General features: G+C 40.2%; 1 protein-coding gene across 2 annotated transcripts; it reads right to left on the bottom strand.

Moving 5' to 3' along the window:
• Positions 1 to 456: 456 nt before the first annotated feature.
• On the bottom strand, positions 457 to 6,665 carry tent5c (terminal nucleotidyltransferase 5C). 2 transcript variants are annotated; one of them, XM_079254377.1, is made up of 2 exons: positions 6,555 to 6,665; positions 457 to 5,308 (listed from the first exon to the last, which is right to left on the bottom strand). In XM_079254377.1, the coding sequence occupies exon 2, from the start codon at positions 5,284 to 5,286 to the stop codon at positions 4,141 to 4,143; it is 1,146 nt and encodes a 381-aa protein (XP_079110503.1). In that variant the 5' UTR covers positions 5,287 to 5,308; positions 6,555 to 6,665; the 3' UTR covers positions 457 to 4,140. The 2 variants fall into 2 exon arrangements, with proteins under 2 accessions (XP_079110503.1, XP_079110504.1); XM_079254378.1 differs by having other exon boundaries at positions 6,560 to 6,664.
• Between the last annotated feature and the right edge of the window lie 16,437 nt (positions 6,666 to 23,102).

Genomic DNA, 23,102 nt, shown 5'->3' with positions numbered 1-23,102 from the left:
TAAATAAAGTTGAATTGAACCCAACATGAAAGCACCTCTGAAGGAAAAACGGAGTCCGACTGGCAAGGTGGAGAGAATGCAGGTTGCATGTTTTGGTCTCAGATGGTGCCTTTGACTTTTTACATCAAATAAAAGCAGATATTCTGGCCTACAAAGTCTGAAACGCTACATCGACCTGAAATCACGAGACTAGAGACCAAATCCACCGAGGAACTGTGGCACCTTCTGGACTTTAGTTTTAGCTTCAGTCGACTTTTTACTGAATAAATCACATATATATTGTCATTTTACATCCTGAAAGAAGAACCAGACAACACGGCTGCAGGTTTTAAGGCTTCACAGTACCAATAAAGGAACATTTTCCTCCACTTTAACAAAAACCCCATACGCAGTAGATTGTTGCACACAACCCACCAGCTGAGGTGTCACTAAAAGCAAAAGTCAGAGGCAGATAAATGCTTTGAATAATCTTTATTTCTTCTTCACACACACTTTCCTGATTTACATGTATATTTCCATTAAAAAGGAAAAACTCAAGTGAGGTAAAAGTGCTGAAAAATTAAATGGTACAACGTTCGTAACCATCAAAGTCATCATCACAATCACAAAGCTGACAAAAAAGCTCCTTTGCATCTACCATTTCCAAAAGGGAAAAAAACAAAACAAAAAGTGCGACAAAGTTAATATTTTCCCCACTTTTTAAACTTTATTACCACAGGCATCCCTTCATACACACATGCAAATATGCACACACACCTCCACGCAAACGTAAACATATCTGCTGCAAAAACAAAAAGGAAAAAATTCACAAAACTTTATTTTAGAAACTGTCGGAGCTTCTAGATGACCTTTGTAGCGTTCCTCGTGGTGTAAGACTCATACTAAAGACAAGCATAACCACTGGAATCATTACTCGGCAGGTTTCCCTGCACCCCCGCCCCACTAACCCTGCCCAAACAAAGAACACTTCTACAGGTGTCGAAGAAAAGGACACTGTACCAACAAAGAGCGAGCGTGAGACTAAACACCAGTTGAACAGCAGAAAGAAAGGCGGGGCCAGAAAAGTGGGAAAACTAAAGAAAATTACACTTTTTCTCAATTTTTCCTCAGAAATTCACCAAGTTGGTACGTCCACACACACACACACACACCAACCCTGTAGGAGAGACAGGACATCGGCTCTCCTCTGGGAAAGTAAAGCTTCCAGTGACACCGAGCCGGCAGGCAGAAAAGCCACAATAACCGTATAGGCATGAGTAGGGTGGGGGGGCACCGGCAGAAAGGCACAGGGTTTCTGTTCATTAGCTGAAAATACACATTTGTGTTTTATTCTCTGGCCTCGCTCGCAACGTCAAGAAGCCGGCAAAGCAGAGGCTGATCCTCCACCATGCAGCTCTTTAGCTGACAGCGCAAGCGGCGCTGCTTCTGAACAGAGACCCGAAGAGAAAACTCATCACTCGGGGAAAAACAAAAAAACTGAACCCATCCACTGAGAAATGATGTTTCTCAGCAAATTGACACACACACCCACACAAAACCCTGCTGCCATCACTGCTAAGTTATGCGTTTAGAAACTGTAGCGAGGGCGAGTTAAGAGAGAGAGAAAAGGCACATCTCAGTTTCAGATTAAACCAAAACACAAAAACACAAAAAGGGGAGAACCGACTCCGCTCCATCACTGACCAAAGTCGCTGACTGAAATTCTGCTCAGGTTTGGAGCAAATCTAGACGTTTAAAGTGCATCCGATGCAGCTCGCCTGCACGCTTCACTGCTTCGGTTGGCATGGAGACCATCATGTTTGGGAGGAGGTGAAACTTGTGGGTGATTTTAAATAAGAGCAAATCAATCTGATCAAAAAGTTGCAAAGCACTTGGGTGAGACTGCAAAACTAAATGTCTCTGAACACACAAAGACTAAACAGGAATGACTAAACAGGTGGATTTCTAAGGAAAAATAAGGACTAGGACTGAAAAGATCAACTTTGAGGAATCTGGGAAAATGATTTAAAAAGATGTCAAAAATCAAAGTCTATATTTTTGCTCTCCAGCAAGATAAAGGCATTTACGCATCAAAGGAAAAAAATGTGTCACAGGGTTTTAAGAGGCTGAAAAGAAAGAAAAGAGCTGAACCTTCCCCTCCTGACCACCTTTAAAAACACCTTAAAAGAGAAAAATTCACAAAAAAAAAAATTAGAAAGTGACAGGCACTTCAACGTTTCATATGCTGGTTGTAAAGCTGCCTTTGGTCCAGAGCCGACATTCTGCAGCACCTCACTTGGTAAAGAAGACAGTTTGCATACGAGGAGTTCAGCATCGGAGCCCTGAAAACCCACGTGACCCGCACACACTCCAAGCTAACCTTCCTCCACGGCTCTCTAACCAGTGACACGCTGTGAGTCGGCCAGATAACGCATACCCCGGGTTATCTGGTCCTACCAGGAGCCGCAGTGAGACGAGAAGCAGCAGGAATTGCACTTCTAAGAAATGGAGGGATAACAGAAGAGGCTGCCTGCACATAAAATTAAAGAGCAAGCCTCTCTGAGGGATATGCCATGAGGTCAGGAAAGGGACGAGGAGACACGAGCCGAAGTGGTCACAGCTTGGACCATCTGCTGGCAACGCCCAACGTTAACAGCTAATAATAGGCTTCGCTAGAAATAGAAGTTCATGGGTTTGTATCTGGTTAGGTGGGGGCGACGAGTAGCTTCCGCATTCCATCAATAATCAAGTCTGAAAGGAGAGACGAGTCGTCAGTCCTCCCATGACCACAAAAGGGGTTCAAACTAGTCGCAACGAGCACCTGAGAGGACAGGAAGTGGCTCGGCCTGTCCACATGTACGGTGGCGAGGTCACACACCCAGTCCCAGTTCCCTGCATCCTAAAAGGTTCCTCTCGCAGGGAAGAGGAGGATAATAATAGACAGCTGGTCGCCGGTTGCTGGGCTACGTCAGAGGATCCCGTTTCAGGGCTGTAAGTCGAGCCTGCGGCGGCTGTGAGGGATAACCCTCCATGTGCTGCTCCTTTTAAGGGAAACAGCAGCCAGTCGGCCTGTCAGTCCAGGACTCCCTGCCAGGCGCGCTCCCTCCTCTCCGTCCTGTCAGTCAGCCTCCCACAATAACCACAATGTTGTGACATCTGGAGGTCACTGGTGACCTCTTTTGGAAGCAAATTAAAAAAGAAGGGAAGGAAACTCTACCCACGTCCAAACCCGAAACTGTCCCAACAACATTCCCACTCAAAGCCAGTCTCAGCTGGAAAAATGAGGAAACTGGATCAGGAGTGGGGAGGGAGTTCTTTACACACAAATTCACAGTGAGACCAAAAGAAAAAAAAAAAGTTTACAAATATCAGGCACTGCTGGCACGCTGGGGGTGGCACCGCCAGCGGAGATGTTTACGAGTCAAAAACCAATAAAAAAACTGTTGCTGCTTCCCACTGATTTCTGATGTGATCAAAACTTTAGTGTACCACCTTTACCCCCCCCCCCCAAACACTAGTGACCACTTTTTATTTCTTTTTCTTTTATATTAGTTTTTTTTAATATATATTATTTTGGCTGTCATCTATTATAAATTAGCCCTATATCATTTTGAGTATTTTTTTTCTGCTTTTTCACATTTTTTTTTTTTAAACTACAAAACCAAACGAAAGGCTACAGGATTTAATTTCCCCCTTTTCTCTAAATAACAGTCCATACCTAAAGTATTGGAGGGGTAAACATAGAGGTTAAGGCACACATGCATCCCCTTTAGAGAAAAAAAAAAAAAGAAAAAAAAAAAAAAAAAGAAGAGGTTGAAAAACAAGTAAACAACCAAACATGGGGAAACAAATACCTAAATAACACTTAAAAATATCACTTTCTATTCAGTGGCAGACATGTCTGCAGGTAGGGAGTGAGAAAGGACTGAAAGGGGGAAAATACAAAAAAAAAAAAAAAAAAAAAAAAAAAAAAAAAAAAAAAAAAAAAAAAAAAAGCTTGACTTGTGCCTTGACAGAAATGTTTATTGCCAATGTGTTCATTTTTTTTCAGTGATTTTCTTTGCGTAACCCCCCGTTTTGTTTTTTCATATAATTTTTCATTTATTCCTCTTTTCGAAGCAGCAGCCGCCGTATCCTCTCGCCGTCCATCTACTCGTCATGTCAGTTACATGGCAGCCACGTAGGAATGTTCTGGTTTGCCACGTAATAGTTGCTGAAGTTGTGATCTCTGACGTACGGCGCCGGCTGATAGTAGCAGGTGACACAGGACGCATCTGGGATGGCGCTCTGCTCCGCCAGGACCCTCAAAGCCATCAGCGAGAGCAGATGGAGCGTCTGCCGCCGTTCGTGGCCCATGAGACACACTGTGCTCTCGTTGACCACTTTCCGCAGGATTTGGAGGTAGTCGTACTTGCTCTTCTCCTCGCCGATGAAGTGGCTCTGCAGGTAGGCTTCCACTTTGCGCTGCTGCTCGCCGATGTCGGGAAAGTCAATGAAGAAGCGAGAACACATGTACCTCTCGAGGGCCTTGAACTCCTCCTGACTGGCGGGGCGGAAGTCCCGCACCAGCAGGTTGCAGTACTTCAGCAGGCCGCCACCGCGGATCTCCTCGGGTCGCTTGGTGGCGATTTGCTTGTTGCGCAGATGGCTCAAAGCGGTGTTGAAATCCCCGTACATGCTCTCCCCGACTACGGTGGGGTAGGAGTCCTGAGACATGGGCGCCTGCGTCTGCCCGTAGTGGGAAAGCATGGAGTCCAGCACAATCTGAAAGGAGTCCACGCTGAACTCGAACTGTCGCCGTATCGAGTCCACAAACTTCAGCTCCACGTTGCGGCCGCTGTTGTTGGAGAGTGAGATTAGACTCCAACGGTCCTGCTCCGTGTTTACCTTGACCAGCTTTTGGACATAAGCCTCTTTGAGAGTCATGGGCGTGAGTTTCTCTTTGTTCACACGCTCAGGCAGAAAGTCCAGCAGTATACCCAGCACCACGTCCTTTACGAGCTTGAACTCCGACTCGTGCGGCAGGTCCACCCTGAAGATGACATCCAGATCCTTGTAGCTCCAGCCGATGTCTTGCACCAGCACGTGGCTGGCTGTGGAACCATTGAGCCGCACGTCCTTCACTTTTATGCCACTCAGCTCCAGGCGGGAGTGCACCCGTGCCACGATGTCACTAAGCTGCACCTCTAAGGTTGGGAAGTTTCCTCGTCCGTGAACGGGCACGACATCAGTCAGAACCTCATTCAGTCTTCTCACCTGCTCCCAGGTAAGGACAGAACTACTGCTAGATTCCTCCTTGATATCCATCTTTCCACACAGTTCAGATAAACTAAGATGGAAGGAAACAGATATATAAATCAGAAATGCAACAAAAACAGGCAACATTTTAAACAAGTAGTATTTTATAGGGCTGTGACAATATGCTCGTCACAATTCGATTTCAATTGCGATTCTCACAATTCTTCGATATTGCTGATTTTTGTAGATTAAAAAACAAACAAAAAAAAAAGTACAAAACTTATTTTGCTCGTCATTTTTCTTGATTTCAATTAGGAAAAAACAAAAGCATGTATCTGTTGTATCTACCATTTTATTTATTTTTTCCATTTTATTTTATTTTTTTCCTATTTCTATGGACTTGGATTCTGTGTCCTTAATAAAGCTTGAATTGAATTGAAAACAGTAGCCAGACAATCATTCTGCTGCTATAATGTCCAGTGAGACTAGTAAAAAGATCAATAAACACTATAAAAATGATCTAAATTCACAATGGATTATTTTTATATATTTGGGGGGAAAAAAAAAAAAAATCAAAATTGTGAAGCAAAAAATCCCGAATCTGATTTTTTATTAGATTTTCCCACCCCTACTATTTTACCAGGTTAGTTGCCTTAAAGTTGTTAAGGTGCAAACAAATAAAGATTATTAAACTATTTGCTGAGAAGCTTTAAAATGTCTTGTGAAACAGTGTCCACATCATTTAGCACGAGTCAACCTGCACACAAACGCGCGCACACACACACGCGCGCGCGCAGCAAAGAGCAGGGCTCGTGACGTTTCTAGAAAGGCTCACCGCGCGAGCCCGGCTTTCATTCCAGAACCACGGAGACAAAACACCGAATTCGCTTCAAATCCGCTAAACTTGCCGTTTTCCCCCCCAAATAAAAACAACAACTGCAGCAACAACAGTCTCTCCGCACCGTTAAACTAAACATTAGCAGCAATTATTTGTTCCAGCTGACCCCTGATTAGTTTTTACTCCATTAAACCGCTGACGGGACCGTGAACAGCCCTTCAAACTGGGCCGAGAAAAGTGGCTTTTTCTGGTCGTTAAGTTGCACACAAAGCCTTAGTTCACGCAGTTATTCAAGGTAAAATAATACGGTACCGTGGAGAAAACTTAGTGTTCGTGTGACGTTGAAATATCCCACCGGTGTGGCATTTCTTTTTTTTTTCCTTTTTTTGCGTCCGAGTAAAACTACATTTAACCACTGAAAACTTTACTCAAGTACTTTCCTATAACAGTGTCGAAACAAAACTTTGAGTAACGAACTGAATTAAAATGCAGAACATACATTACCAAGAGGGTGTTCTGGAAGCATTCAAAGTCCGATAAAGTTGTCGACTTGGCGTACACACCTCCACATAATCCACTGCCAGAGATCTGCAGGCCAACGGTATAAAAGTCAGCGTTTGAACCACAGCCCCCGCTGGAGACACGCCCATTTTATAGAGCCGAAGTACTACCCACTGGAATAAATGCGCCGTGGTACGACGCAGCCGCTCTGGCTATGCATCGACGCCATTCTGACTCAAACCTCCAGCGTGAAAAACACTATGTTCTTATATGTAAAACTTAAACACTTACTCTGAATATTTATCCCAAAGTCTTATCAGAATATCAACTATAGTCATAACGTCGAGTTTGATCGTATCAATGCGCTGAACGAGACTTCTGATTGGACAATAAGGTTTTTGTGTTGCCAGGTAACCAGGAGCGCCTGTGCAGCCGGTGCTCACTGAGGTCATAGACACAGTCGTAGACATCATATATATATTATATATATCGTATATATGATGTCTATGACTGAGGTCATGTTGTTGGTCAGCAGTGTGAGCGTTGAATGTTGTATGATTATTATTTTACCTATATATAAAGTCCGAAAATTAAATTTTAAAAAACTATTTTTAAATTATTAAAAAGCTCAAAATGCAATTTGGTGAAGAAAAAAAAAATTCAATACTATCTGAACCAACTTCCACAAACTGGTAATTCCTTGAGCATTCCCATACTGAAATGGAAATACTTTTGCAATTACAAGCTTTGTTTGCAGTGGGATAACTTTGTTGAGATTAAACTCTGTATATGTGCTACTGGTGAGGAATATACTTAGATAGCACAGAGCACAAATAAAAAAAAAAAAGTTTCAGGTTCAAGTTAAAAAAGATAGACCTTTCATGATAACTACTAGTAATCAATTCAATTCAACTTTATTTGTATAGCACCACTTCACAACAATGTTGTCACAGGACACTTTCCATACACGAATCAACATACACACCAATTCATACATATCCCAAAATAGAAACCAACTGATTACATCGAGTCATGACTTCGATCCCATCCCCTATCCTGAGCATGCACAGTGGGAAGGAAAAAACTCCCCTTTAACAGGAAGAAAACCTCCGGCAGAACCCGGCTCAGGGAGGGCAGCCATCTGCCTCGACTGGTTGGGGTGAAGACAACAGGAAAGACGACAACAAATATCAATTTGCAATGGCAGGCATAGTCATAATTCTAAACCTCTATGAAACCATAATACAAAATGTGAAAGACCAGCTCTGATTAAGGCCATTCGTCTTCTTTTAACTGTTATAGAGGCTAATAGGGCACGGGTGAGGGTGGTTGTGGGTGGGTGTAAGGGGACTGTGGATGTATATGTGTGTGTGTTTTATCTATTTGATGTAAATTGTTTTATTATGTGAAGCACTTAGAACTGTTTTTTTAAGCACGAAAAGTGCTATAAAAATAAAGTTTGATTTGATTCGATTAAAGTGACGAAGAATAAACAGACAGTTCAGATGAGGTCTCCAAAATGGCCTTTTTGGCACAGTTTGCTCTCAACATTTCTTTAACTGGAAGAACACATGAAGTCTTTATGAATTGTTCTCCAGACTCCTTGAAGGACTTTCCTAACCTCCTCTTTGAATGTTGGCTCGATGTTGCTCCTTTCTCTGTCAAAATGATCCCACAGTGCTTCAATAATATTGAGTTCTGGGCTCAGAGGAGGATTCATCACTCCATAAAACCTGTTGTCACTCATTTTGTGGTCCAGTTCTTGTATCATTTGTCATATTTCGGCCTTTTTTCTTCTTTCCCTGTAATAAAAATGGATTATTGGAAGTAATCCATCCACAGAGACTATTTCTGATGAGGCTTCAGCGAACATTAGATGGACCTGTTGAAGTTCAGATGCATCTTTCAGGTCTTATGTCAGCTCTCTGGTCGATACATTCGTGTTTCTCAAGACAGTTTGCAAAATTGTGCAACATTACGAGATATGCCAAGTTTTCAGCAAACAGTTTATTGAAAAAAAAAAACTACTTTGCAGTGTCATTTAATGTCTGCTAAACTTTGAAACTATTCATAAATACAAAAAGAAAAAGAAAACTTTTTGTGATAGTCTGCTCATCATGGAAGTAAAATATGAACAAATGAGGAGTGCAACGAGACTTTATTTGAAAGTACTATGGTGTCCAAAACAAAAAAAATGACATGTTTGACATTCCTGCTGTAGGTTGTAATTTAACTTATTTTTTTTCCAGTTTTTAAAGTAAATGTGCCTTATTGTTCATTTTAAACACATGGAATTTATATGAGATTAAAGAAAAATAAGAAGCGTTGTCATTGACAAAAACATTATTTGGACAGATTTTTGTTAATTTATTCATCTTAATTTGTAATTTTTTGAGAAAAATGTACCATTCTGTTAATTTGTATTGAAACTTTGTGATAGAAAACATCACAGCTCAAAAATAAGGTTTTGAGCTGAAAAACATGCTTTCGTATTTGAATACGACAGCCTATAAAACGGCCTTCAATTTGGGTAACTTTTAGATAAAATGGCAGCTCATGTTAATACCAATATAAATAGGATTTAACTATTTGAAAAAATCAAAACCACTATGTTCAAATGGGTTGTTGTTTCTTTCAATTCCTCCCTGAACAGACTTCAAATTATTTTATAGACAGATATGGTGCAGAGATACACCCCAGCTTTTCTTTCAGCTTGTTTAAAACAGAGGCGGGTCTCCAGATATTATCTTATACCAGAATGCAGTCATGATTCTAACTTATTAGAATTTGTTAACCACCTCCTGCTGAAGCTGCGTCTATGCAGCTGTTGGGTTAGCTGCCTACACTAGTTTCTGACATACAGAAACCAGTGTAGGCAGATAGTCTCTGCCGCTAAAATGCATTTCAGTCATTTCATTAGAATGACAAAGAAATTTCTTTTTGTCACATCTATTTTTCTCTCTGACGGATGTTTAAGAACTCCCTTATAGAAAGAACAGCAAGTTTCTCCCCCTGACGTAATCGTTGCATTCTTGTGAATGACGCAACGCATGTGAACACGACAATGCTCTGGAAAATAAAAACTGCTCACAGATCACAGAAACTCCCTTCCACAAGAAAAAGATGTATGTTGACACAAAAATAGCACAAAATACACCTTTCAGATTTAAGAAAATACAATTAAAAAGGTAAAATACAAGACACACAATATAATATAATACAATACAATACAATAAAGTAAAAACTGAATGTCAGAGGAAGTGGTCTCTCTCAGGATGCAGTTTCCTCTTCTCTGCGGTTTTAGTGATGGAGAAACCAGAAGGTGGGCTGAAACCACTGGCTGACACTGCAGAGCTTGGGCCATGTTGCGTGGTTGTGTGCTGTGGGGAGCCCCCAGGGGAATGGTTTATACATCCCTGTCAGTGAGTCAGTAGCAGCATCGGTAGGAAATTTGTAGGTCAAAAAGGGGAGTCCCTCTCTCTGCACCATGAATGCCTCTCACCAACATCTGGTCTAATGCTTAAACGCACAGAAAAGTCATTCTGCCGTTATCACAATCTGTTTCACAGGAACTTCTAAAAGTTTTTTATCTTTTAAGAGCAAACAGGGAAGATTCAGAATGAAGGTTTATGAGAGAGATTAGAATTTAGTTGATATTTTAGACTAGACCTTGTGAGATAACTGGAACTGAAACGATAAACAGAACCCTGCACTGGAATGAGAAAGTATAGAAAACGGATGGCTAAATGGATGGATGGATGGATGCATGGATGGATGATGGAATAATGGATGGGTGGATGGATGGAAGGATAGATGGATGGATGGATGGGTGGGTGGATGGATGGAAGGATAGATGGATGGAGGGATAGATGGACAGATGGATGGATGGAAAGATGGATGGAAGGATAGACGGATGGATGAATGGTTGGATGGATGGAAGGATAGATGTATGGATGGAAGGATGGATGAATGGAAGGATAGATGGACAGATGGATGGATGGATGGAAGGAAGGAAGGATTGATGGATGGATGGAAGGATAGATAGATGGATGGATGAATGGAAGGATAGATGGATGGATGAATGGAAGGATAGATGGACAGATGGATGGATGGATGGATGGAAGGAAGGAAGGATTGATGGATGGATGGAAGGATAGATAGCTGGATGGATTAATGGAAGGACAGATGGATGGATGAATGGAAGGATAGATGGATGGATGAATGGAAGGATAGATGGATGGATGGATGGATGGATGGATGAATGGATGGTAGATGGATGGATGGATGGCTGGATGGATGAATGGATGATAGATGGATGGCTGGATGGAAGGATGGATGAATGGATGATAGATGGATGGATGAATGGATGATGGATGGATGGATGGATGGATGGCTGGCTGGAAGGATGGATGAATGGATGATAGATGGATGGATGGATGGCTGGATGGAAGGATGGATGAATGGATGATAGATGGATGGAAGGAAGGAAGGATTGATGGATGGATGGAAGGATAGATAGCTGGATGGATTAATGGAAGGATAGATGGATGGATGAATGGAAGGATAGATGGATGGATGGATGAATGGATGATAGATGGATGGCTGGATGGAAGGATGGATGAATGGATGATAGATGGATGGATGGATGGATGGCTGGCTGGAAGGATGGATGAATGGATGATAGATGGATGGCTGGATGGAAGGATGGATGAATGGATGATAGATGGATGGCTGGATGGAAGGATGGATGAATGGATGATAGATGGATGGCTGGATGGAAGGATGGATGAATGGATGATAGATGGATGGATGGATGGCTGGCTGGAAGGATGGATGAATGGATGATAGATGGATGGCTGGATGGAAGGATGGATGAATGGATGATAGATGGATGGATGGATGGCTGGATGGAAGGATGGGTGGGTGAAATGATAAATGGAAAGCTGAAAGAAAAAGGGGTCCCGGCTTGACATACTGTCCCACATTCAAGGCTTTACATGGACTTGTTCTTATGGACAAAACACAAACTCTGAACGTAGTTTCAGGTCACATGATCCATGGGGTTGTTTTTGGGTGAAAGAAAGTTATAAAATATTTCATTTTAGCTTCTCAGTGGATCCCAGTCTTGTCAGACTGCTCAGTTATTTGGTCAAAGATGGCAGTTTGCCACATAATTGCTCATTCCAAACGCTGAAATAAGGTTGATGACCTATGTAGTATTGGTTTAAATTGTATGGACCTCTACACGGCATATGTTAAATCAGTGTTTGTTATTCTTGGTCTTCGGGGACCCCTTCCCTGCATGTTTTTGAGGAAGGGTGCCCAAAGTCGGTTCTTGAGGGCTACTATCCTGCAGTTTTTCGATGTATCCCTGTTCCAACACATCTGGCTTCTATTAAATGGATCCAGCAGCCAATGGAGTTCTGCACAAAGACTGATTAGTTTGAGTCAGCTAAGTTGGAGCAGGGACACATGAAAAACCTGCCGGATCGGAACTGGACACCCCTGTTTTAGAGGTAACCCTACTTTAACACACCTGATTGAAGTTAATGGCTCACTAGCAAACTTGTAAACGGACTTGAGGAGCATCTTAATTAATCTGAATCAGGAGAGCTGGAGTTGGAAAGAACTAAACCATGTAGGGTAGGGGTTCCCTGAGGACCAGGACTGACAAACTCTGAGTTACACAGCATCTCATTATTTCAGCACCAGTAAATGTTAAACACAGCTGTCATATTTTCCCATTTCGCCACTGGTTACTTTACCATCCTTCCTGCTACGCCATGCGGCTTACATTCAAAGTCCACCACAAAGGTTTGCTTATTCTAACAAGCTTTAGGTAAATTCATGAAAAAGATATGAAGCCAAGTTTAAGGTTTTATTTGTTTTATTGATTGGAAATTACTCAGATTTTCTCTAAATTAGCAGAATTTCAGTTGGCTTGTAAACAAACGCACAATAAGTGCAAATCAAGGTATTGTACAATGCCTGCAAGCATACTCACATTTTTCCCCTCTTTTCGTGTAGAAGGTACAGCCAGTCATTTCAAACGGCTGTTTTTTTTCCCATTTATTTGCTTATTTAGATTTTTCTCATAATCATTATGTAATCCTTTTTTTTAATTTATCCTATTTATTTAATTTTTGTACATTAATTTCCCACCAAATTTCCATTTATATAACAGTTTGCAAATAAAAAAAGGGAGCAAAATAAAGAAGTGAATTGTTTTGCAAACCAATGTAAGTGAACAATCTTTGCAGGTACAAAAAGCTATAAAAAAAAGAAAAAAAAAACAGATAAAAGGAGAAAAATACAACTAAACAACATAAAATATCCTTTTCAAATCCAAGCAAAGCAGCAAAAACTCACTTATGAGAAAGCTGGAACATGTAAATGATGCTTTTTTGGTGCTTATTAGCTATTCGCTTTATATTATTAGATCACTAAATTCTTTCTGATTGACTTCACCAGTTTCAGCTCACATCATGTGATCATATTTGCTTGTAATAACTCATTTTCTTACTGATAAAAGATTGATTTAGATTTATTACAGCCATATGTTCCTGCAGAGCAGACACCTCTAGTAGCTGAAGTGTGAGAGGGAGGTGAAACTCCTGCATAGGTTGTGCACAATTATAGAGACTAGATCGTATAAATAAAAGACTTTTTTAGATATGACTCTGATTCATTATTTGCAGCCTTGAAATAATTCCACATTATTCTTCTTTAACTGGAAATAGAAACAAGGTCTGTTTGCTGAATGTCTCATTTTAAAAACTGAGGAGTTTAATAACAGTTTCCAGATACAAGCCTTCCCGTAAGGTCTGCTTGCAGGGTTTTCATGCCTGTCACAAGAACAAGTCTGATGCTGGTCAATAAGGCCGAGCCAGTATTCGATACACACTGGCATTGTACACAGGAGAACTGGAAACAGAGAGGAAAAAACTTCCCCCAAACTGTGACCACAAAGCCTGACACACAAAACTGTCCAAAATAATATTATGTGTGGAAACATAAGATGGAGCTTGGAAAGAGTGTTATGCAATGTCCTCGGTGTGCATGTCCACCAAAACAAAAACATAACACACAGCGAATCCGTTCTGAGGCTGCAGCATCCAAACAGTCCATAGAGGAAGAAAAAAAAAGAGTGTTGCTTTCAGATCTATTATTGCTTTAGTGTGGAGTTTTGCACAAAACATGAATGCCTGCTGAGGGTGACATCACACACATTGCTGCTTTAGGTATCTAATCTTATTCTGTTTTAAATAATATGCAGCAGAAATGAAAAATAAACGAATGAGCAAAAGAGGTTTTGATTGCTTTTGTGACAATTAAAAAGCCTTAATGCAGGATTTTTATCTGAATATCTTCCTCTGTTTGTAGTGCTGGAGGACAACCAGCATCAGTAATACGTTGTTTAAGAACGACGGGATTCCTTGTAGTGAACGAGAAGAACCATTGTCCTGATGGTTTTTCACACAAACACACATATAATGCTGATTAAATGCATGACAGCATACTAACACTGCACTCACTAACGTTTCCTGCTTCAGTTACTTTGCAGCAAAATGAAACATTGACAGCAAAATGAGACCAGACAGTTTGTGTATTTATAGATGAAAGTGTTCCTGGTTACACTGGGAAGACACCATGTGAGAGAGCACATAACAAACTAATATGGGAAACATGATGCAAAAACAGAAAAGTTATGCAAAAACAGAAATGTTGTGCAAACACAGAAGAGTGCTGCATAAATAAAAACTGCAAGAAGAAATGTTGCATATCAGAGGTGGTAATTCCTGGTCCAGACAGTAAAAGTCCTGCCATGTTTTTGGATCTACCTGTATATTTAAACAGGTGTTTTCACTAACAGGCTCGTTTACCTGGCAAATAAACTCTGCTCATTAAATTCAGTTAGTTTGGTGACTGGTCGGAACAGCTGCCGGACAGGACTTTTACTTTCTGGACCAGGAATTGCCACCTCTGATACATATTTACTCACACAACAAAGCGCTCCAGGTCTCTAGGGGCAGCAGTGAGGTTTTTACCTGAGAGACAGACAACACAGAGAACAACAGAGGTACTGGTACAAAGTTAGCGCAACGTGAGCGCATTGGGGAGAAATTATGTCAAGCAACTGTTTTTTTTTTCTTTTGGCCAAAGTCTTGGACAAAAGATGAGGATATTTAAATGATTGAAGTAACCGTAGTAAAAACTTATACATCAGAGCACTTTCGTCTTGTTATTCTTGTTTCTTTGTTGTTTTAATTTATTGAATAAAATTAAATTTAATTTAATTTAATTTGCCTTTCACCCAAAGAAAAGCTGGGATAGGCTCCAGCTTCCCCACGACCCTGAATTGGATTAGGTTAGGACAATGAATGAATGAATGAAAGAATTGAATCAAATATAATCTTTATTCATAAATCACTTTTTCTACAATAAAATGTAACACAAAGTGTTTATCACATTATAAAAGCACTACAAAGAATAATTCATTAGCCTTGCCCCGCCCCCACTCGAATGTACACTCACACACCCCAACACGCATACATCTAGTTGTGCAGCACTCTATATTTGCATCGCATCTGATGTTTTGCAGCTCGTTTCTGTATTTGCAGCATTTCTCTGGACTTGCAGCGTTTCCTGCTAGCATGTCTGTTTGTACATGCAGCATCTTTTTGTATATGAAGCATGTTTACACCTGTCGATCACTATTAAAATATACCTATAGACATAAACAACAATTTACCCCCAGCATGTAATATTTATGGTCATTTTTAGTGACTTGTAGTATTTTTATTTCCCGTATGACTTGAACACCTGCACAGTAACACCAACACAACACTACATTCTTGATTATAACGCAGCATTCAAACAGCATCGTGCCAATTTGTTGTATCTGTCATAATGTGTAATGTGACTATATGATAAATGACGGGTGATTTGTTCGTGTTGACAGAGAAGTGCCTACACAGAAATTACAGAGTGGGAAGTTACAAACACCTTATTGTGCCTCTGAAGAGTCACTCCCCTAAACTGTAGGAAAGCTATGGAGCAACGTTTTGAGTTATTACCTACTTACTGTACTCACTGAAGACAGAATAAAGGCTGGATTTTCCAGAGAAATCTTCACAATTCATCCTTCTATGGAGTAAAAATCAATGCATTTAAAACAACAAACCAATTTTTCTATCTTGTGATAAGATGTGGACACATCTTTATCATCTTAAAAAAGAACAAATAAATCCAGAAAATCAAGGGGATCATTATATCTATAAAAGCTCCCCTTAGCAAAGTAAATTTGCCTGCAGAACGCAGCATCCAGAACATCATTCTGCTTGCTTAAATGCTGGAAAAGACAAAAAAAAAAAAAAAAAAAAAAAAAAAAAGAACAAATGACAGCGTATTGGACATGGAACGTCACATCCATCCACACTTTTGCCCCCGTCTTTCTTACTGTCACAGCATTTCCTCCACCTTATTGATCAAGCGAGCTGAACCTTCAGGGAAACTAAATCTTTACGTTCTCATCTGCTTTCACGTTTATTTGTTTTAAAGTTAATTTGTATTAAGAATAAAACGCAACCGTTGCTTTTTATGTAGTTTAGTCGCGACTAACTGGGGTCAGTATTACACCCGCTTCCTCATAAACTACCATTCAAAATACTCAAACTTGCTTCCATCAGGCTTTTTATTTTTCTTACTGTAAATGATCAACTGTGACAACAAATCAACATAAGACATGAAAAGATTGATGTTTTTTTGAGTTAAGGTTGAAACTAAACACATAAATGAACTGGTTCAGCCTGACTGTTTTTCTGAATGAGGCATGTTGGCGTTGTGTGCTTGTTGTTGCTGCAGGAAAGACTCCGAGCATTCCCACAAGCAGTCAGTGTTATCTGGATGCTCCTGTCCTTGGATGAACGGCGGCGGGCTCGTGCATTTGTCCTGATTGAATCTGTGTATGTGCGTGCATGCTCATCCTGTTGTGCAGCTGCAGCTTTACTACCTGCTTCTCATGCCATTTGAGAAGTGACTCAGAGTGCCCAGGATACGGCTGGATAAGCAGCAGGAGCCATTAACACATTAAACACACTGACACACACAAACACGATTGATTTGCATGTACCTCGATGCACATATTGTACCCATGCAAGTAAACAGGTTGGAGTGCCATTAAAGGTTCCACTACGTCTACTGACCAAAACACGGCTTAATCTCTGCAGAATGACTCACAGGCTCCTTTGACATCATCTAGTCTGTTTTCGAAGGCCATCCGCCTTTCCGGCACATGCTCCATCATTACAACACAATCTGAAACAGAAGAACAACTCAATGCAAAGATTTGCATTGATATTAACATTATGTGTTCCTGCAAAACATGATAAAACAACATGAACACGAGTGTAGTCCGAGAGCTCTGGAGGGAACAGGACAGGTCTTCACTTTATTTATAGGTTGCTTTATTTTTATCTGCGAACACGACGACAGAACGAACCGTTTTCTAAACACCTCATTTCACAACGTGTAACATCTGCAGTGCTGCAATTTGATACATCATTTAGTTTTACAATAAAGGGGTAAAAAAAAGATAAAGTAAACCTAATCCAACCAGTTTGCAGAGTCCCAGTTTGCAGAGGAATGTAAATCTATACTTCTGTCTACTCCTTTGCATATGAGGAGGAGGAAATGTAAAGCTGTTAACACACAAAATGTTGTAAATGTGAAGACACATCTGCAATAAAATAAAATAAAGGTAATGGTTATGGATTAAAAATGTTTAAATGGGCTTGAAAATTAATATATATGTTTACATCTCCGTCTTATGTTATTGTAACATTGCAGTGGACAAAACGACAGTATTTTTGTGTCATGTCTTCTGCATACGTGTTACACATTACTGTACATCTGCTGTTTTTCCCTGTTTTCCTAAACAAATCAGTGCAAATGACGGTGAACGTGTGTCATGTTTTTTTATGAAAAACTTGTGCTGCAGAAGGTTTGAATAATCCAAAAGGTTATGGTTTTGTTTTTTTTTAGCCAAGCAAGGTGAAGGAGGGAAAACAGGAACAGAGTTAAGCAAAGTTAAACCGAAATCATCCCAATTAGATCCAGACGTCAGGGCGGCGGTCTCCAGTCATCACCACATCCGGGTCACTGACGCCCGCATTCACCCTGAGGCTCTTTGCTGCGCGATGCTGCAAGGCCAAGCAAGATGGAGACATATTACACGTGTCTAAAAAACCAGCCTTTCTGTAGCAGCCGTGTTGAAATGACACGAGGAACAAAGAGGATAAAAGAAGAAGAGTGATGCTAACTGCTGCTTCTGCCCTCCATCTTCTCTGTGTCCGACTTCTTTCTGATGAAACAATTAAATGAAAGGCAGAAGAAATAACTTGTTTTGAGTGGGTGGGGGTTGCTGATATGTAACAGATGCTGGTGCTAACAGAGATTTCCTGTGACAGATGGAAATGTGCTGGTTTTGTGTGACATTTCTTAGGAGGACTGATTGTTGTTGTTGTGACGACAGTGCTAAATGCCACACAGTGACGCTACAGTACATGTGTTGCTGATGCAAGACAAAGGCTTTGGGTCAAAGTATCGCAGCTCTGTTAGGACGCCATGCTCATGGAAAATCAATGTGCTCATGCAGGAATCAATAAAACTGACCAAGCTGAGAAAAAAAAATCAGAAATTTATTTAAAATGAGATGAAGTGTAACTATCTACAGTTGTGCTCATATGTATTCATCCCCTTTCATTAAAGAAAAGGCTGAATTTACATCTGTCACTCAAATAACTGGAGACTTGAAAAAGGAACAATAACTAAAAATTTGCAAAAATATAATTTAGTAATATAAGACACTGTTTTTTCATTTAATTAAGTTGAAGAAAGGAAAACAAACAAACAAACAAACAAACAAATCAGTCCTGGACAAATTAGAGCACTTTTCTGTTGAACAGTGGGACAAAATACCTGTCAACAGGTGCAGAAGTCTGACTGAGAGGAACAGAAAACACCTGACTGGAGCGGAAACATTAAAGGATTGTTCAACTAAATATTAGTTTATGAGTGATGTAATACGGAATAAATTATCTTATTTGTTTGCTTTTTTTAAAAAACTATTTCTATTGAACCAGAATTAGAAAATAATGTAATGATTTTCATAAATTTTATTTATTATTACTTTAGTAAATATCAGCTTATTTTACAAGCAGCTGGTTTTTTTCCCTTCTTTAATGAAATGGGATGAATAAATATGAGCACAACTGTAGCAGCAACAGTAGCATCACTCTTGAAATGTAACTTTAATTTATTCTGGTAAATCATGGAATTCTTAACTATTTTATTTAATTTATATCAGTTAAATTACATTTAAACGTACCTTTATAATGTTTCCATCTAACATTATAGAGTCAAACCACAACAAAAGTTAATGCTGCGAAAGAATCTATGCAGGATGCAGTGCTGTTTAACTTTAACCCTTTAATGCTCAACGTATAATAACTGATACACCGTCTAACAGTGTAACAGGTGACAGCAGCCTGCCACGTAGGCGCATATTTTTCCTTCCAATAACACCTGTAGAAACATGTAAAACAAATAAAATAAAATAGTTGGTAAATGTCCAGATTTGCAGGCAGCTGATACATTTTATCTGGTTTGTTGAGGCTGTGTTTGTCTTACATAACTGCACAGTCTCCACCTTCTTCACTAGTTTGAACATGTCTGTTATGCACCGTTAGTCCCTGAAGTTCAGTGTTTCACAAGCAAAAAATTAATAAACCGTTTGTGCTTGTCACTGTTTTCTACAGAACACTTGTGGATGGATTTTAGATCAGCAACTCTGGCCCTCGACGGCCGCTGTCCTGCAGCTTTGACATGTTTCCCTGTGTCAACACAACTGCAGAACGTTTGGTCCATGAGGACAGAAGTTTCTCATCTTTCTCATAAACTAAACAGAATAAATATTTTAGCAAATATTTCAACAGCATTTTCATATCAAACTTTGGTGATAAGAAATATCTTACAACAAACATTTCTGGATAAAGATTTTTTAGAAAAGGGTTTGCAGAAAAGTATTGCATAAGTCCTTGATTGATAAAAATATGGCTACAAATGAACCTGGAATTGTGTTTGGAAGCATTTTCTTTTACTTAATAAACTCCTCTGTTTAGTTACTTGTAATGGTAAAATGTTCAGTGTAATATAGGTGATCATTAATAAGCTTTGCTTCTGCCTCTGCCTTTTCAGCCACAGGTGTGTTTTTCATTTTCAACACAGCTGATTCAAATCAAATGGACCCAGCAGCTTCTTGTCAACCTAATTACGAACTTGTGAGGTGTGTTGGAGCATGGAGACAACAAAAACCTGCAGGATACCGGCCCTCGAGGACTGGAGTTTGACACCTGTGCCTTAGTTCAAGCAGGCATCTATCCCACCCTGGTCTGGGAATCAAGCTCAAGCTGGCAAAGTCAAACAGCTTTTTCAGCTTCAATTTCCAACTTTTTGATTTCAAGTTGAAACTGTCTTACCTGTGCTTTTTCTTGGGCCTCCAACTGCGACCGAGCCAGTCGAAGTCTCAACCGGGCATAGATTCTTGACCTACCAGATCCACCATCCAAGAGAGGATCAAATAGAGGAAGCGTGAAAGGAGTCCTACTCCCACCAGCGACCTCATCATCCACCTCAGGTGCCACCAATTCAGGCTGATCCTTAACCTCAAAGTGCCTATCCACCTGCACAGCAGTGGGGCTAGCAACAGGCAGCACATCAGACAAACCAGCAGCATCAACCTTAGACAGGGAAGGCAACACAAGCAGTTCCAGCTCAACCAACTTTCCAACAACCAGAGCCTCAAGATCCTTTTTCAGGATCTGCTTTGGACAGGAGATAGATAAGTGGGCAGCTATTTGAACTCCTCCTTGCGGCACAGATCTAGCTGCTCCAGCGAGGGCTGTGCCATAAAGTGAGCCACATCAAACAATTCAGCCCTTTCCACAATGTAACTGTTAAAACCAGGATCCAACAAAAACACAATCATTACCTTACCTTATATGTCATGGGATTGGATTACAGTATCCCGGACAAGCCCCCACTTAATGTTACAAACCCCCAGCTCGCCAGTGAAAAGGGGGAGAAGTTTGTAAGTATTAAACCCACAAAATAGTTCTTTTAAATAAAAAGGTGTTTATTTGCAGGCATGAATGTTGTTGCCCGTGACAACCAGGCAGGAATAAAGAACCAAAACAAAATTTGTAACAGGCTTCACCTGCTACACATCACACCCAGAACAACAAAAAGGGGGTGACAAACTATTCACAACAAAACCACTGTTATTTATGACAGGTTACAAAACACCCCAACTGGGCTCAAAAACACAAAGATACAATGTACAACACTACACCATTAAACCACTTTATCCTATGAGAAGGGAGGGGATGATGCGACCAGTTGGACCAATCCAAGCCAGGATCCAGCAAACAGAGAGTTAAAGGAGCAATTCACAGGTGAAGGCTATCAAAGAATCAGAAAATCCGCAGGCAGCCGTAACAAACCACAATTTTATGAGAGCAAAGTGACAGTCCAGAAACATCTGCGACTGCAAGTTGGAACAAAGTATAAATAATCTGCTTTTCAGGCAGTTTCTGCAGCATTTAGCTGTAGCTAAAGAAGAAAGGGAACAATATAAATGCAGCTTTAATCAGAATTCAGAAGTATTTTTTTCATAGAATTCAGTAGTATTTTTAGCTTGCTGGAATTAAATTATGTCTTCTTCCAAACAAAGGTATGAAAATACTTTTTGGACAAACCTGCTGAGCAGAACAGAAGATTTTCCCTTTTGGTGTTGTACAACCTTTAAATATTTGCTGGAAGAGGATCACATATTTCCAGATTGTGAAATACATTGAATTAGAAGTTTAACTTCCTCGTCTTCATGTAAATTATTGGACTGCTACCAAGGAAAAATAAAAGCTCTAACTTCCTGCTATTATATCTTTTGTTCTACTCAACAGGTTTGTCCAAAAAGTATTTTTATACCTTTGTTCAGAAGAAGACATTTTAATTTTAGCTTTTAGTGAGATTAGAGCTCTGGTGACTGATTTTACATGTCTGTTCTTCTGTTTTATGCCTGTTCTGCTGTTTATCTGATCTGGCCGTGGACTTTACCGACTTACTCTCTGCGTGAAACACACTGGGATGACTGTGAAAGATGCAATACACATAAAATTTACTTAAATATTGCTGCAAAGCACAGAATTAAACAAACGGCACAAACTGATCATGTTTCATCAGAAACTGCTGTAATGATCAACACGCCGCCTGCATGTTCACCATGTGTCAGAATATCACACTTATCAGGGAGGTGTTTACGTACGAGATCACAGCTTTCCTATTCACAGCAGCTCCTGCAGCAGGAAGCATCTGTTCCCTTTCACGCCATCTCAGATTAGCACCAACATGGAGGAAAGCTTTCCAACACGTCTGACGGTGAGCTGGACTGTGAGTTGGTAACTCTCTAAAATGTTTCTGTAAGAACACATCTTAACCAGATACGCTCTCACGGCTGCTAAAACATGTATAGAGATCAGTTTTGAAAGGACTTGAGTGATGACTCAGAGTTGCCAGTTGACACAGCCAAAACAGGAATCAACCCACACAGTCAAATTATAGTTTATGAGCTCCAATGCTGACGACTTTGTGCTTAAATTATTCTCGACTTGTCTCACACATGATGCAGGTTAGTTGCATTTATTTACTGGTTGATAACTTAAATAAAGCTCCGTGCATGTAAACTTCCTCTTGCTAGCTGAGTATTTTCTTTGTTTCTGTAACTGCTGAGAAAGGGAAAGAGTGACGGAAGAAAAAGGAAATGAGGATAAGAAACAACTGTACAAACAGAACAGAAAAACCAGCTGCGACGCCTGAAAAGAATCTTTTCCAGCCTGGTGAGAAAACAAAGCAGACTATCATCGAGAGCACCTATGAACAAAAAGTGTATGGCAACATAACTGTAAATAGTACAACTGCAGGATAACAACATTCATGTGAAGCTGTGAATTTACGTAATTTATCAAACAAGACCCCCCCTCCCAAACAGACAGTAGTAAGACTCCCAAAAACTTTCTTACGTGTTTAATGCAGATGCAGGCAGAAATGTGTTTGAAGAAGATTCATCGTCAGGGTCAAGTGGTTGTCGGAGTAACTGCAGCTAAGTAGCAAAAATGCTTGTTCTGAAAAAAAGAAATAAAAAGAAAAGACAAGACAAAATTCACCCCTCAGTGGGGAAATTTAGTGTTAATATTGTTGACTATTGTGTTTAGTATACATAAGATACACAGAACCAAAACACTTTATCTACATGTGTACAGCGAACGATAATGGTGCAAAGGAGGAGAGCAGTTGTAAATACTGTATAAGAAACAAATGCAGACGTGACAGTTTGACTAAATAAATAGGTGTAAATGTGAATGTTTGCGGTTATTAGGTCCAGATATTCCACAGGCATGAGCTCTGATGTGGATGATCACCTCTGACAACA

The sequence above is a fragment of the Telmatherina bonti genome (genome assembly GCF_933228915.1).
Source record: "Telmatherina bonti genome assembly, chromosome: 15".
NCBI lineage: Eukaryota > Metazoa > Chordata > Actinopteri > Atheriniformes > Telmatherinidae > Telmatherina > Telmatherina bonti.
Note: the sequence above shows the minus strand (reverse complement) of the source record. Positions and strands in the feature narration are given on the sequence as shown.